This window comes from Triticum aestivum, chromosome 6A (assembly GCF_018294505.1).
Source record: "Triticum aestivum cultivar Chinese Spring chromosome 6A, IWGSC CS RefSeq v2.1, whole genome shotgun sequence".
Taxonomy (NCBI): Eukaryota; Viridiplantae; Streptophyta; class Magnoliopsida; order Poales; family Poaceae; genus Triticum; species Triticum aestivum.
The window spans coordinates 210,251,822-210,266,779 of record NC_057809.1 but is presented as its reverse complement, the minus strand read 5'-3'; the positions used below and the strand labels follow the sequence as shown (position 1 = coordinate 210,266,779).

Here is a 14,958-nt window from a genome sequence, read left to right as displayed (position 1 = left end):
CCACTTCCACATATGACCTAAACCCTAAGCCAAACTCGGTCCTACCGAATTTTCCTATCCGGCGCCACCGAGTTTCACTTGTCATAAGCCACTGCCAAACCCTAATCATTTCGGTCTCACCGATGGGATCTCGGTCTCACCGAGATGGGCTTGCAAACTCTCTGTTACCCATTGCAATATTCTCGGTCCCACCGAGATATGCAATCGATTCCACCGAGTTTGCTTGGCCAAATCTCAGTTTCACTTATTACCCAAATTGGTCCCACCGAGTTTGAGTAATCGGTCAAACCGAGTTTTGGATTTACCCTAACCCTAGCACATCGGTCCCACCGAGTTGATCCAGTCGGTCCCACCGAAATCACTAACGGTCACTAGGTTTACATTTTCGGTCCGACCGAGTTTATTGATTCGGTCCCACCGAGATTGGAAAACTGTGTGTAACGGTTGGGTTTTGTGTGGAGGCTATATATACCCCTCCACCTCCTCCTCATTCAAAAGGAGAGCCATCAGAACATACACACCATTCCAACTCATATGTTCTGAGAGAGAACCACCTACTCATGTGTTGAGACCAAGATATTCCATTCCTACCATATGAATCTTGATCTCTAGCCTTTCCCAAATTGCTTTCCACTCAAATCTTCTTTCCACCAAATCCAAATCCTATGAGAGAGAGTTGAGTGTTGGGGAGACTATCATTTGAAGCACAAGAGCAAGGAGTTCATTACCTACACACCATTTGTTACTTCTTGGAGAGTGGTGTCTCCTAGATTGGCTAGGTGTCACTTGGGAGCCTCCGACAAGATTGTGGAGTTGAACCAAGGAGTTTGTAAGGGCAAGGAGATCGCCTACTTCGTGAAGATCTACCGCTAGTGAGGCAAGTCCTGTGTGGGCGATGGCCATGGTGGGATAGACAAGGTTGCTTCTTCGTGGACCCTTTGTGGGTGGTTGCTTCTTCGTGGACCCTTCGTGGGTGGAGCCCTATGTGGACTCGCGCAACCGTTACCCTTGGGTGGAGCCCTGTGTGGACTCGCGCAACCGTTACCCTTCGTGGGTTGAAGTCTCCATCAACGTGGATGTAGGATAGCACCACCTATCCGAACCACGGGAAAAACATCCGTGTCTCCAATTGCGTTTGATCTCTCCAAACCCTTCCCTTTACATTCTTGCAAGTTGCATGCTTTACATTCCGCTGCTCATATACTCTTTGCATGCTTGCTTGATATGTATTGTGTGTGTTGAAATTGTGCCTAAACTCCACTTAAACCAAAAAAGCTTAAAAATTGCAACTTTAGCACTAAGTGTCTCTTCACCCCCCTCTAGACACATCTACTTCTAGATCCTACAAGTGGTATCAGGGCGTTGGTCTCCATTGCCTTGGTTTAATCACCATTGGAGGAAGATGGATGTGTCTACTCTAGGGAGTCTTAGACATAGAGTGCCTATTCTTGATGGAGAGTACTTTCATGAGTGGAAAAATGAGATGCTTGTAATCTTCAATCAATATCATTTGAACAAGTACATTGCTAGTCCTTGTGCACCCCATATTGATCCCTTGCATCCTACCCTAGATGAAGATATTGACATGATTCACAATCTTAGAACTACTGAGCTCATCATTAGAGGATTGCCTAAAAATTTGATTGCTAGTTTGCCTACTCAAAATTGCGCCTAAACTATATGGAAATTTCTTGAGGAATGGTTTCCCAATCACTCCTTGAAAACCTTGGATGAAATTCTCCATAAATCTATTGCCTTGAGTAAGATGAACTCTAGTGATCCTAGTTTTGGTAAATGTCGAACTTGCCAATCTTAAGCATGCTAAAGGAGATGTTGGAATCATTAATGATATCATATTCAAAGCTATAAGAATTCATAAAATTAACCACTTTGATCATTTATCTAATGAATTACCCTCTCTAGGAAATGATGAGTCACAAGATCATGATGAACATGAATATTATGATGATGATGATGATAGTGACTTCGATCTTGATGATGCAATGAGACATTTTGGTCTTATGGCAAATCTTCGGGGATATGAATCAGGAGGAAAGGAATGGGTTCTTGATATTGGATGTACTGATCATATGACCGGAGATGAAGAGATGTTTCGTGAGCTTGCTGAAAACAATGGCCCTCGAAAATATGTCACCTTTGGTGATAATTCAAAGGGTAAAGTGGTTGGCCTTGGTAAGGTGGCCATCTCACATGATAGTTCCATTCAAAATGTCATGCTCGTTGAATCTCTTGGCTACAACTTACTTTCAGTATCTAGACTTGCTGATTTCGGTTTGAATGTCCTATTTACTGAGGTAGATTGCCAAGTATTTCGTCGAGACAATCATAAAATGGTCTTTACGGGTATGCGTAGAGGAGATCTTTACATTGTCGATTTCTCTAAAAAGGCACAACCTAAAACTTGCTTGGTTGCTAAATCCTCAAAAGGTTGGTTGTGGCATAGCCGACTAGGTCACGTTGGCATGAGAAACCTTGACAAGCTTATTAAAGGAAATCATATCCTTGGAGTTAATGATGTCATATTTGATAAGGATAGACTTTGCAGTGCTTGTCAAGCAGGTAAACAGGTTGGAGGAAGACATCCCGTGAAGAACATCATGACCACGAGGAGGCCACTAGAGCTACTTCACATGGATCTTTTTGGACCCAACGCCTACAAGAGTCTCGGTGGAAATTCTTTTGGTCTAGTTATAGTTGATGATTTTTCAAGATTTACGTGGGTGTTCTTTCTTAATGACAAATCCCAGGTCCAGAAGATCTTCAGAAACTTCGCTAGGAAGGCCCAAAATCAGTTTGATGTGAAGATCAAGAAGGTTCGGAGTGACAACGGAAGGGAGTTCAAGAACGCAAATGTGGACACCTTTCTTGACGAAGAAGGGATTTCACACGAGTTCTCGGCTACATACACACCTCAACAAAATGGAGTTGTTGAGAGGAAGAACCGGACGCTCATCGAAATGGCAAGAACGATGCTTGATGAATACAAGACGCCAAAGCACTTTTGGGCAGAAGCGGTTGAGACAGCTTGTCACGCAACAAATCACTTATATCTTCACAAGCTACTCGGCAAGACGGCATACGAGCTCCTCACCAGTAACAAGCCTCAAGTTGGATACTTTCGAGTATTCGGCTCAAAGTGCTACATTCTTGATAAGCATCGTCGTTCAAAGTTTGCTCCTAAATCTCATGAAGGTTTTCTACTTTGTTATGGCTCAAACTCTCACACTTACCGTGTCTACAACAATTTCACCCGAAAAGTTGAAGAGACGGTAGATGTGAAGTTTGATGAATCTAATGGCTCGCAAGTAGAGCAATTGCCTATTGATGTAGGAGACAAAGACCCTTCAGAAGCAATTCAGGACTTGTCCATTGGCAAAATTCGTCCAACGGAGGTGAAGCTGAGTACTTCATCCGTCCAAGTGGAAGCTTCTACTTCACGACAAGGTGAACCAAGAATCGACACGGAAGCATCCACAAGTGGGACACATCAAGATGAAGAAAACGAGGAAATACGTCAAGACGAACATCAACAACCTCCTTCTCCACCACGACAAGAGAACGACGACGTCAACAATGAAGAAGGCCAAGAAGAAGAACAAGATGAAGAAGATGTTCAATGAAGACCCAAGCAAAAGCTCTCACGAGTTCGAGCAAGAATTGCCAAAGATCATCCCGTCGAGCAAATCCTCAATGATATACAAACCGGGAGAATCACTCGCTCAAAAACTCGTTTAGCTAACTTTTGTGAAAACTATTCATTCATCTCTAGCATTGAACCAATGAAGGTTGAAGAAGCATTGGAAGATCCGGATTGGATAAACGCTATGCATGAAGAGCTACATAATTTTGAGAGAAACCAAGTTTGGACATTGGTTGAGAAGCCCGACAACAACCACAACATCATTGGTACCAAATGGGTGTTTCGCAACAAGCAAGATGAAGATGGACAAGTGGTTCGCAACAAAGCACGTCTCGTCGCCCAAGGGTACACACAAGTCGAAAGTATGGACTATGGTGAGACGTATGCTCCCGTTGCTAGACTTGAGTCCATTCGCGTCTTACTTGCCTATGCTAATCACCATAATATCACCTTGTACCAAATGGACATTAAAAGTGCTTTTCTAAACGGTGAAATAGAGGAGGACGTTTATGTCAAACAACCTCCCGGCTTTGTCAATCCTAAGAAACCAAATCATGTTTACAAACTTCACAAAGCTCTTTATGGTCTTAAACAAGCTCCTAGAGCATGGTATAAATGCTTGACCAAGTTCCTTACTACAAGTGGTTTTGAAATTGGTAAAATTGATTCTACTCTTTTTACTAAAAGGGTTAATGGAGAACTATTTGTATGCCAAATTTATGTTGATGATATCATATTTGGTTCAACTAACCCTCTCTTTAGTGAAAAGTTTGGAAAGCTAATGTCAGAGAAGTTTGAGATGTCTATGATGAGTGAACTCAAATTCTCTCTCGGGTTGCAAATCAAGCAAACTAAGGAAGGTACATTTGTCTCTCAAACAAAGTACATCAAGGACTTATTCAAGAAGTTCAATATGCAAGAATGCAAAGGTATGTCTACACCCATGCCTACTAGTGGACATAATGATTTGACCAAAGATGGTGAACCTGTTGATCAAAAGGTTTATTGCTCTATGATTGGTTCATTGTTATACCTATGTGCTTCACGTCCCGATATTATGCTAAGTGTGTGCATGTGTGCACGATATCAAGCTGCTCCTAAAGATTGTCATCTTAAGGCTGTGAAAAGGATAGTGAGATATTTAATCCATACACCAAATTTTGGAATTTGGTATCCTAAGAGGTCTTCTTTTGATCTTGTTGGCTATTCCGACTCGGATTATGCCGGAGACAAGGTTGATAGAAAGTCCACTTCGGGCACTTGTCAATTTCTTGGTAGATCTCTTGTGTCTTGGTCTTCCAAGAAACAAAACTCGGTATCATTATCCACCGCCGAAGCAGAATACATTGCCGCTGGTTCATGTTGCGCTCAATTACTTTGGATGACCCAAACTCTTAAAGATTATGGGATTTATGTGAAACATGTTCCACTGCTTTGTGACAATGAAAGTGCTATCAAAATTGGTCATAATCCTGTACAACATTCTCGAACTAAGCATATTGAAGTTCGTCATCATTTCATTCGAGATCATGTTGCTAAGGGTGACATCGATCTTAAGCATGTTCGCACCGACAAGCAATTAGCGGATATATTCACTAAACCACTTGATGAGAAAGTGTTCTGCAGGTTGAGAGGAGAATTGAATATCATTGATGCTTCGAACTTGGAGTAGAAACTCCATTGGATACATGCAAGACATGAGCTTATGACTAATCCATGATATATCTCTTATGATAACTATCTTATGTCTTGGATATATTTGCACCTTGCATGTTGTCCAACCCATGTAGGTGCTTGGTTGAGTCTAATTCCATGAGATTGCGACTCACTCATATCTTGAGCAATCTCTACATCACCAAGACTCTACACAATAGTGGTTGAAGACAAGGAAGCACAAAACCATGAAACATATCCTTTGACAAACTCTATGATTAAGCTTCATGATTGTCATTTTTGGATACACAAGTGCTCTTCCTTGCAAGAACTAACCCATGTAGGTAGATGAACTCAAACTCCAAGTGGTGCTCCCAACTCTTGATGAACTACATCAACCTTGAGCACCGACACAAGTTCAACTACATGAGCAAGAACCACATCACCACCCAAGGTATGTTATTCCATCTTAGAGAAGCTTTACTCCAAGATATGAGTCAAAGCAACTCAACAAGATGTGAATACATCAAGATGCTTAAACGAAAAATGGTAACCCCATTTTGAGCTTAAACGATGAGTATGACCTATGATCAAGTGTCCTCACTTGACTCCTAAGTCAATATACTCTAACATAGGTGACTATGTCACCGCCCAATTCTAGATGAAGTTCTCTTGTGTTCTTTTCTGAGTTATTGCATTTGTCCCTTGCATATTTGTTTCCTTCTCTTCTAAACAAAAAAAACTTCATCTAAAAACTTTCACTCTTTTCTTTTTGGTTTTTGTTCTGCATATTTCTGCATCAGATTCCTTCCAAATCTTTCAGCTAATTCATTGCAAATCTTTGTGAGATCTTACTCGACTAGTGAGCTGAGGTGACAAGTGCTTTTCTCTGTGATGAACTCGATTTCACCGAATTGCCATTTTCGGTCCAACCGAATCCCTTCGGTACTACCGAAACATGCCACTCGGTGCCACCAATTTCGCAACAGGAAAAACAGTTTGCCACATATTCTATATTTCTTCTGATCCAGCTCCACTCAATGAATCTTGTCCTCTACAAGCATCACAGTTTTATTCACTGCTTTATGCTGAATCTCAAGGACCAAACCTATTCGACGGATTCCAGGAAAAACCTTCTTGGAAATTGATGTCAAAGGGGAAGAGAGAGATCACATCAAAGCTTATCATCAGAGAGAGAGAGATCACATCAAAAGCTTATCACCTAAGGGGGAGAGAATACTCAAGGATCCCATATATTAAGGGGGAGAAAGAAATCTCCAAGGGGGAGAGAATACTCAAGGATCCCAGATGCTTGATGTTCAAGAGGAGAGATGCCACATGTCTTTTTGGGGGAAAGACATGTTCATATGAACTCATTTGAATTTAGTTCTTTTCATATCCTTCAGCTCTGATTTTCTGTTTCCGATCTTCTCCCAATATCCCATGAAAGATTCAGGGGGAGCAATACACCTAAGGGAAAGAAATTAGTCAAATTCATTGCATATCTTTATTCTTGGGGACATGTTGAATTCTATATGGTACCTTGTACTCACTCTCTACATGTCATCCCAATCTTGGTATTCTAGTGGTTTCTTTTGTTTGCTCTGGCTAGTGGATGTACCTGTATTATCTAACTTTGTTTGTGCAGGTTCATTCCATCCTAAGCCAACTCAAGACCACAAGGTAAGTATATGCATCAAAATCATGAGTATGAGGAGTTCTTGCTTCTGTACATACTGTTTGCAAGAAGGACTCATGAGCATGAAGGTATTTTTCCTTGATAATCTTTTGCTCTGATGCATATGGCCAAGATACATGTAACTCATTGCCTACTCCGTCATGGTTATGCTCTCACATGCCTCTATATTTCACATTTACATGAGTGCATACATGTAGGGGGAGCCTATGCTTGTTACATGTCCTTCCAAAGCTTTACTTGCTGTTCTTTATATCTTTATCTAAAGCTTTGATGTATGTTGCCATCAATTACCAAAAAGGGGGAGATTGAAAGCTCAAGCGCTCCCTAGGTGGTTTTGATAATTGATGACAACATATCTCTTGTTGGACTAACACTTCTATCTAGCATGTTTCAGATAAGTTCAACAATGGAGTGGCATGGACTAAAGGTTGTGGGAACTCCTTCAAGATGCTAAGGACAAAGGATTGGCTAAAGCTTCAAGCTCAAGACTCTTCATTTTACATTTTAGTGATCCAAGATCACATTGAGTCCATAGGAAAAGCCAATACTATCAAGGAGGGATGAGGTGTTTCTTAATGAGCCTCTTGCTTCATGTGCTTAATGATATGCTCCAAAATCCTCAGCTACTTTCCCACTTCCACATATGACCTAAACCCTAAGCCAAACTCGGTCCTACCGATTTTTCCTATCCGGCGCCACCGAGTTTCACTTGTCATAAGCCACTGCCAAACCCTAATTATTTCGGTCTCACCGATGGGATCTCGGTCTCACCGAGATGGGCTTGCAAACTCTCTGTTACCTATTGCAATATTCTCGGTCCCACCGAGATATGCAATCGATTCCACCGAGTTTGCTTGGCCAAATCTCAGTTTCACTTATTACCCAAATCGGTCCCACCGAGTTTGAGTAATCGGTCAAACCGAGTTCTGGATTTACCCTAACCCTAGCACATCGGTCCCACCGAGTTGATCCAGTCGGTCCCACTGAAATCACTAACGGTCACTAGGTTTACATTTTCGGTCCGACCGAGTTTATTGATTCGGTCCCACCGAGATTGGAAAACTGTGTGTAACGGTTGGATTTTGTGTGGAGGCTATATATGCCCCTCCACCTCCTCCTCATTCAAAAGGAGAGCCATCAGAACAAACACACCATTCCAACTCATATGTTCTGAGAGAGAACCACCTACTCTTGTGTTGACACCAAAATATTCCATTCCTACCATATGAATCTTGATCTCTAGCCTTTCCCAAATTGCTTTCCACTCAAATCTTCTTTCCACCAAATCCAAATCCTATGAGAGAGAGTTGAGTGTTGGGGAGACTATCATTTGAAGCACAAGAGCAAGGAGTTCATTACCTACACACCATTTATTACTTCTTGGAGAGTGGTGTCTCCTAGATTGGCTAGGTGTCACTTGGGAGCCTCCGACAAGATTGTGGAGTTGAACCAAGGAGTTTGTAAGGGCAAGGAGATCGCCTACTTTGTGAAGATCTACCGCTAGTGAGGCAAGTCCTGTGTGGGCGATGGCCATGGTGGGATAGACAAGGTTGCTTCTTCGTGGACCCTTTGTGGGTGGTTGCTTCTTCGTGGACCCTTCGTGGGTGGAGCCCTGTGTGGACTCGCGCAACCGTTACCCTTGGGTGGAGCCCTGTGTGGACTCGCGCAACCGTTACCCTTCGTGGATTGAAGTCTCCATCAACGTGGATGTAGGATAGCACCACCTATCCGAACCACGGGAAAAACATCCGTGTCTCCAATTGCGTTTGATCTCTCCAAACCCTTCCCTTTACATTCTTGCAAGTTGCATGCTTTACATTCCGCTGCTCATATACTCTTTGCATGCTTGCTTGATATGTATTGTGTGTGTCGAAATTGTGCCTAAACTCCACTTAAACCGAAAAAGCTTAAAAATTGCAACTTTAGCACTAAGTGTCTAATCACCCCCCTCTAGACACATCTACTTCTAGATCCTACATGAAGACGTACGACTACTTCCTCTACATTGTGTCAACGCTTCCGCAGTCGGTCTGCGTGGGTACATAGACAACACTCTCCCCTCTCGTTGCTATGCATCACATGATCTTGCGTGTGCGTAGGAAATTTTTTGAAATTACTACGTTCCCCAACATGCGTGACTCCTGCGCTTGCTCTAGCCTTAAGATCACCCAGTTTGCTACTGCCAACCTGACTTTGATGTTACCTGTCTTCCTCTGCCCCCACGATTGCAGAGACATGGCCGTGTTCCGAAATAGGGCATCAAGTCTTTTGAAAGGATCCATGATGGCCTCATCACACACCCAGGCCTCTCGGACAGCATCCTCAAACCCTTCCAGCTTAGTCCAGTACATTTCGAATCTAAACCTCCGCTTGGGGGTGCACATGGCCTGCATACATAAGTGAAGTGGGGCGTGGTCCGAGACGTTTGTCCCCAGCACCTGGAGAAAGCAGTCCGGGTTCGCAAGGTCCCAATCCACAGAGACTAGGACATGATCGATTTTGGTAAGAGTAGGGTTGTCCCTCTCATTAGACCACGTGAAGCGCCTCCCATGCATGTACAGTTCTTTCAGTTCTAAATCATCCACGAAAGCTCTGAAGTAGTTCATGGTGCACCGGTTAATGTTAGAGTTATTCTTCTCCGAGGCCTTGAGAATCATGTTAAAGTCTCCCAGAAGCATCCAGGGACCGGGGCATGCCGTGCTTTGATGCGGCAGTTCCTGCAAAAACTCTAGCTTCTGATCGTCTTCTTGCGGAGCATATACTACTGTGATCCACCATAAGCTTCCGTCAAGGTTATGCACCTGACCGGTTAGAGCGTGTGTATCCAACACAACATGATCAACCTGCACCACGGTTGAATCCCACGCCAAGACCACACCCCCACGGGTGTTAGTCGCCGGAAGGTAAGCAAAGCCATCATATGATGGTCCGATACATTGCATGATAGTAAATTGGTCTACGACATCTAGTTTCGTCTCCTGGAGACACACCATATTACACTTGACCGATGAGATGAACTCCCTGACCGCCTTCTTCTTCGCTGGGTTATTTAGGCCTCGCACGTTCCAACATGTAATCGAAGGGCTTGGATCCATTCAGCAACATGTGGAGACTCCAGCTGCCCTACTAGACAAGACTACGCGGCCAATGCCAACGTGTTGCCTCCCTCAAGCTCGGGCCGTGGTGGTAACATCTTGCCGAAGATCGCAGCAATCACACGTACATGTTGCTCACGGAGTGGTGAGTCAAACAACTCCTTGAGCTCCTCCACAACCGCCTCATCTGGCTCCAGGTCCTCCAGAACCAAGCCAAGTGCCCTCAACAGTACATTCTCCGCCGGCGTCGCCTTTGATGTAGCATGCATCCCGGCCCTCTTGGCAGCTCTGGTCGTGGGACGGGGGGTGAAGGGCTCCGCCTCCAGTCGAAGGGATGATGCATGAACTTCCTTAAGGATGGGTGGTGCTAACCTCTTGATAATGTTAGAGCAGAATATCTTCATCCGTCCGTAGGCAACCTCCTCCTGCTGCAAAACTCCCTTGGCAGCCGAGGAGTCCTGCTCCAAATGCACCGCGGACTGCAGAACCACATTCGTAGCGACCTGAGCTTCAACTTGCACTCCATGTGTGTTTGCATGGTGGGAACCATCACCATGCATGGGTGATATGACAACCATGTCCCGCATCTCCAGGCGTGCATGGGCATGCGCCAATGGGAGTGAATCCGTCTCCACCTCGCATCCCGATGAGCCAGCAGGTGGGTCTGCGCCTCCCGCAGATGTAAGCTGGCAATCATTGCCGAACGTGTCATGTCCCACCATGCATGGATGCGGACCGGTGTATGCAGAGGGGGCATGCACCAAAGGGTCCCTTTCCTCGTCCTTGTCCTTATCCGTGGCGGCATCAAGTAGCATGTGCTTGTCGGCATGCGACTCCTGGCACCGTACTGTCTCGAAACCCGTCCCCAGCGGTGTAGGGTCGGAGGCCCGTCCACTCGAACTGCTATGCCCACCTCCGTCTTGTCCCCAACCGAATCTGCCAGCACTGCGGCCGGGCCCTCCTGCGACTGTGGAGTGCACTGGATTGGCTCCTGCTCCTCAACCCCAGTGATGGTCGCATTAGCCTGGATAGGGATTTGAATCATGCTAGCTCCCACCACCGCGTCTTTGGGATCCGAGGCGGGGGCCAAGTTCTGGGTCACCTCGGGTACCACCACAATTGAAGCCAGCTGTTGCCGTTGGCCCCCTACCTCCTCCACAGCCGAAATGCCCACATGCGCAGGGCCACGATCCACTGCCAAAGCGTTTGGCGAAAGTTCTCTGGGCCCCGAGCGAGCTGCGCCTGTCTGATCCTGAACCTGATCCTGATCCTGAGCCTGCCCAGAGGGAGCCCGCACAGTCAAACGGTCAAAAGCTAAGGTCCTGACCGCAATCCTATCGCTTACGTGGCCCAGCTGGCGCACCGGGACCACCACCGGCGAATCCTCCATGGCGGGTAGCTTCCACTCCGTGGCCGCCATTGCCGGACCACGGTCGTTGCCGGCAGCGCTTGCTCCGGAGCCGCCACGCCCCGAGCTCGTACCACCTCGTGAGTCCCGAACACCGAACTGCCAAGACCTGCGGCGAGCGACGGCTCCACCACCCCCATCCATGCTGCCCTCAGAATCCAGCAAACCGCTCTGGCCACTGCTAGAAGACCCGCCCCCAAGAAACCATGGCTCCTCCGCCTCCGCGAAATCCTGAACTTGCACGAGATGAACGAGGACTTTGTACTGCAGCAGCGCCGGCTGGGAGGGCCGCACCCCTAGGCCAGGTTCGGGCACCCCCAGCCACCGGAGCGTCGGGATCGCCTCCGGGTCGGCCGTCCACGCCGTGACCTTGAAGGAGGAAAGGTCCGCGCGAGAGCTCGTCTCCGGCGCCATCGCATCCACCAGGCAGGACGATCCTAGGATCCGCTCCACCACCTCCAGCTCCCACGCGTGCGGCGGGATGCCCTCCAACTCAATCAACACCTTGGATCTGAACACCGAATGCACAGCTTGGGTTTGCCGATTCCACTGACGAAAGAACAATCTGACCCCACGATGATCCACCACCGGCATAGCGCAGAGCCTGTTCCTGTGCTCCGGGCGCGCGAAGACAATGAGAAAATCCTCCGGCCGGTAGCGATGCACAGACACCCACTGCGGCTCAATGCCCACCTTGACCTGCAGCACCTCGAGAATGAACTCCGGCGAGATATCCTTCCTTGCACCCGCCGCGTAAGCCACCATGGATAGCTGCAGCCGGCCTTCGAGCCCCTCCATGGATTGTGAGCGACGCACGATGCAGAGCTCCGACGGGTCGAACTCCTCGTCCAAGGGAAGCACCGGGCGCGGCACCGGGTGATGACGGGGCCAGACCGGAGGCATAGGGGCGACGACGGAGGCGGGGAAGGGAGGCGAGGCCAGACCGGCGGCACCGCAACAGACACAGGAGGCGGCGGCGGGGGAGGTGCCGCCCCCCCCCCCCGACGCCCCCCAAGACCGCGGCTAGCGGGAGCAGAGCCCATGCCCCGGTGAGCCACTTTCTCGACGACGAGCCTCCGAAGCTCCTCCGGCGACGATGGGCTGCGGGGCCTCTTGCAGTCCCGAGATCCATGACCCGACAGCCCACACCTGAAGCAGACGATGTCGTTGGTGCAATCCTTTCTGTAGTGCCCGTCCTGGAAACAGCGGAAGCACAGGCCGACCATCTCCGACGACACCTCGCGGGGAGGGGGGGAAGACCGCGGCTGAGCGCGCGGCGGCTGCGCAGCCGGGTCATGGCGGCGCCTCCACTTGGCACGCCCAGAGGGGGGCGGGCGTTCCCACGGCACCAGCTGCAGGCCCTCGACCTCAGCAGCCCGAGGCCGTGACGAGGCCTCCACCCCCTCTGGGGCGGCCGACGGCGCCGAGCAGGACGACAGACCAAGGCCAGATACGACAGGGCGTTCCCCCGCGGGGCGCGAGGTCGCGGAGTGTGAGTGCGGGCTGGCGTCCATGGCGAAGAGGAGCGGGAAGGGTGGCCGACGCGGCCGGAGTGGCGAGCGCCGGGAGAGGTGGACGCCGGCGCCGGAGTGACGCGCGGCGGTGCTCAGGCGCAGACAGGAACAGTGGCTTGGTAAACCTGCCAAGGTTCACAGGCGCAGGGCGCGGAGACGCCGAGACCGTAAGCTGTGCGTCTGGCGTGCCCCCTCTATAAACTTAGTCAAAGTTAACAAAATTTGACTTTGATTAAATCTTACATGCAAAGTAAAAAGAAACAGAAGGAGTACGTAGTACGTAGGTTTTCAATGTGCATAACCACTATGGATTTGAGGTATGATGTTTGAGGTTCATGAATGTACCAGATGGTTTTTGTGTGTAGCCCAGTCACTGTCCACGGACATGCCCGGGGTGTTTGTACGAGGAGAAAATGAATTACAACATGAGCGCACCTGACGACAGGGTGGCGCAGGCTGAGCTGAGCGCGCCAGCGACCGAGTTTAACACGGCTCAGACTCATTCGTAGCGCGAGGGTGCTCCGTCGCCCGCCGCTCGACGGCCGAGTCCGCGGTCTACACGCGTCCGGTGTTTACCCGTGTACCCGTTTGGCACCCAAAAGAGAACTCCACCCAAAACAACAACCTTCCCCAGCCCTCCGTCAATTAACCACCTGTTCCTTTTTTAAGTAATCCTGAAGATATATCTCAAGATATGTTCACACAAAACTACTACTACTGTAATTGAGATGCAACTGCGTGTAGGAAGCAAACTGAACCCAGGCTTCCATCATCCTTTTTCTCATCTTACGACAAAAGAAAATGACAGGTGGTTTTATGTACACAGGAAATGCAAAGGTAGATCGACACCAAAGCGTAAATCATCTACTGCTACTCCTAATTGGCTAACAATCCATTTGCACACCAGGAGTCAACAGCCTGCCTGCCGATGCCAAAGCAACCAGACACCAACGGCACAGCAAGAAACCCAAGAAAGAAGCAACAGGACCAGGCAAAAGCAGGGGACGGGGACGGGCTGGGCTAATCGGGCACGGCGGCGGGCGGGCGTCGGGCCGACCGGTCGGTGGCCGGTCAGTAGGAGTAGGCGGTCCTGTGCACGGAGCGGTCGCGGAGCATGCCGCGGTACAGAGCCTCCCGGTTCGCCGGCATCCGGTGGTCCGATCCCGTCACGCTTCCCCTGCACGTCGGCTCGGCCGCTGCCGGCGCCGGCGGGGGCGCGGAGGAGGACCTGGCCACGGGGGGCGCGCCCTCATTGTCGATGACGCCCTCCGCGAAGCGCACCCGCTTCTCCCCCTTCCGCCGCAGCTTCCCACCGCGCGGGCGCTTCTCTGTTACGCCAAGAATCAAGGAAGCTCCGTCAGGATCCCGTGCACAGAGAAGAAGATGAAGAAGAAACGTCACGAGATCAGCAGTGGCCTACCTGGGGAGGAGGAGGGGGAGGAGAGGCATGGACGAAGGGACGCGGGGTCGTCCGAAGCAGGGGCGTCGTCGTCGAGGCTGGGCTTGGCGAAGCGGCGGAGGGAGAAGAGGACGAGGGAACCGGAGAGCGCCATGGCGGTGGCCGCGGCGAGCGCGCCCATGGACGAGGAGGAGGAGGAGGAGGAGGACATGGTCGTGGTCGTGGCGGGGTGGGTGAGCGTTGAAGGCTGGCTGGCTGGCAGGTGGCTGACTTGACTCGTGGAGTCCTGGCCTGTTTTGGGTTCGGTGCAGGTTTGGATGGAGCGCCGGGGGCGGCACTGCTGTGCTATATAGGGCGAGGAGGGCCGCATGTCTGCGGGAGACGGGTCGCGGTTTTTGGACTCAACACAACACCTCCGTTCCGAACTGTTTTCAAAATAAAAATATCTCCGTTTCGAACTGTTTCCAAAATAATAATCTCCGTTTCGAACTGTTTTCAAAAATAAAATCTCCGTTTCGAATTCACACGG

General features: G+C 48.9%; 1 protein-coding gene across 1 annotated transcript; it reads right to left on the bottom strand.

Annotated features, from left to right (window-relative positions):
* Positions 1–13,769: 13,769 nt before the first annotated feature.
* On the bottom strand, positions 13,770–14,742 carry LOC123130565 (uncharacterized). Its single transcript, XM_044550437.1, has 2 exons — positions 14,451–14,742; positions 13,770–14,358 (listed from the first exon to the last, which is right to left on the bottom strand). Exons 1-2 carry the CDS (start codon positions 14,638–14,640, stop codon positions 14,102–14,104), a joined length of 447 nt encoding a protein of 148 aa, XP_044406372.1. The 5' UTR covers positions 14,641–14,742; the 3' UTR covers positions 13,770–14,101.
* Between the last annotated feature and the right edge of the window lie 216 nt (positions 14,743–14,958).

Bases quoted from the DNA above. Each gene is read 5' to 3' on its own strand.
- LOC123130565 (XM_044550437.1), bottom strand. From the start codon at position 14,640: ATGTCCTCCTCCTCCTCCTCCTCCTCGTCCATGGGCGCGCTCGCCGCG. The intron at 14,359-14,450 runs GTAGGCCACTGC...TTGGCGTAACAG, and splicing joins CTCCCCCTCCTCCTCCCCAG to AGAAGCGCCCGCGCGGTGGG.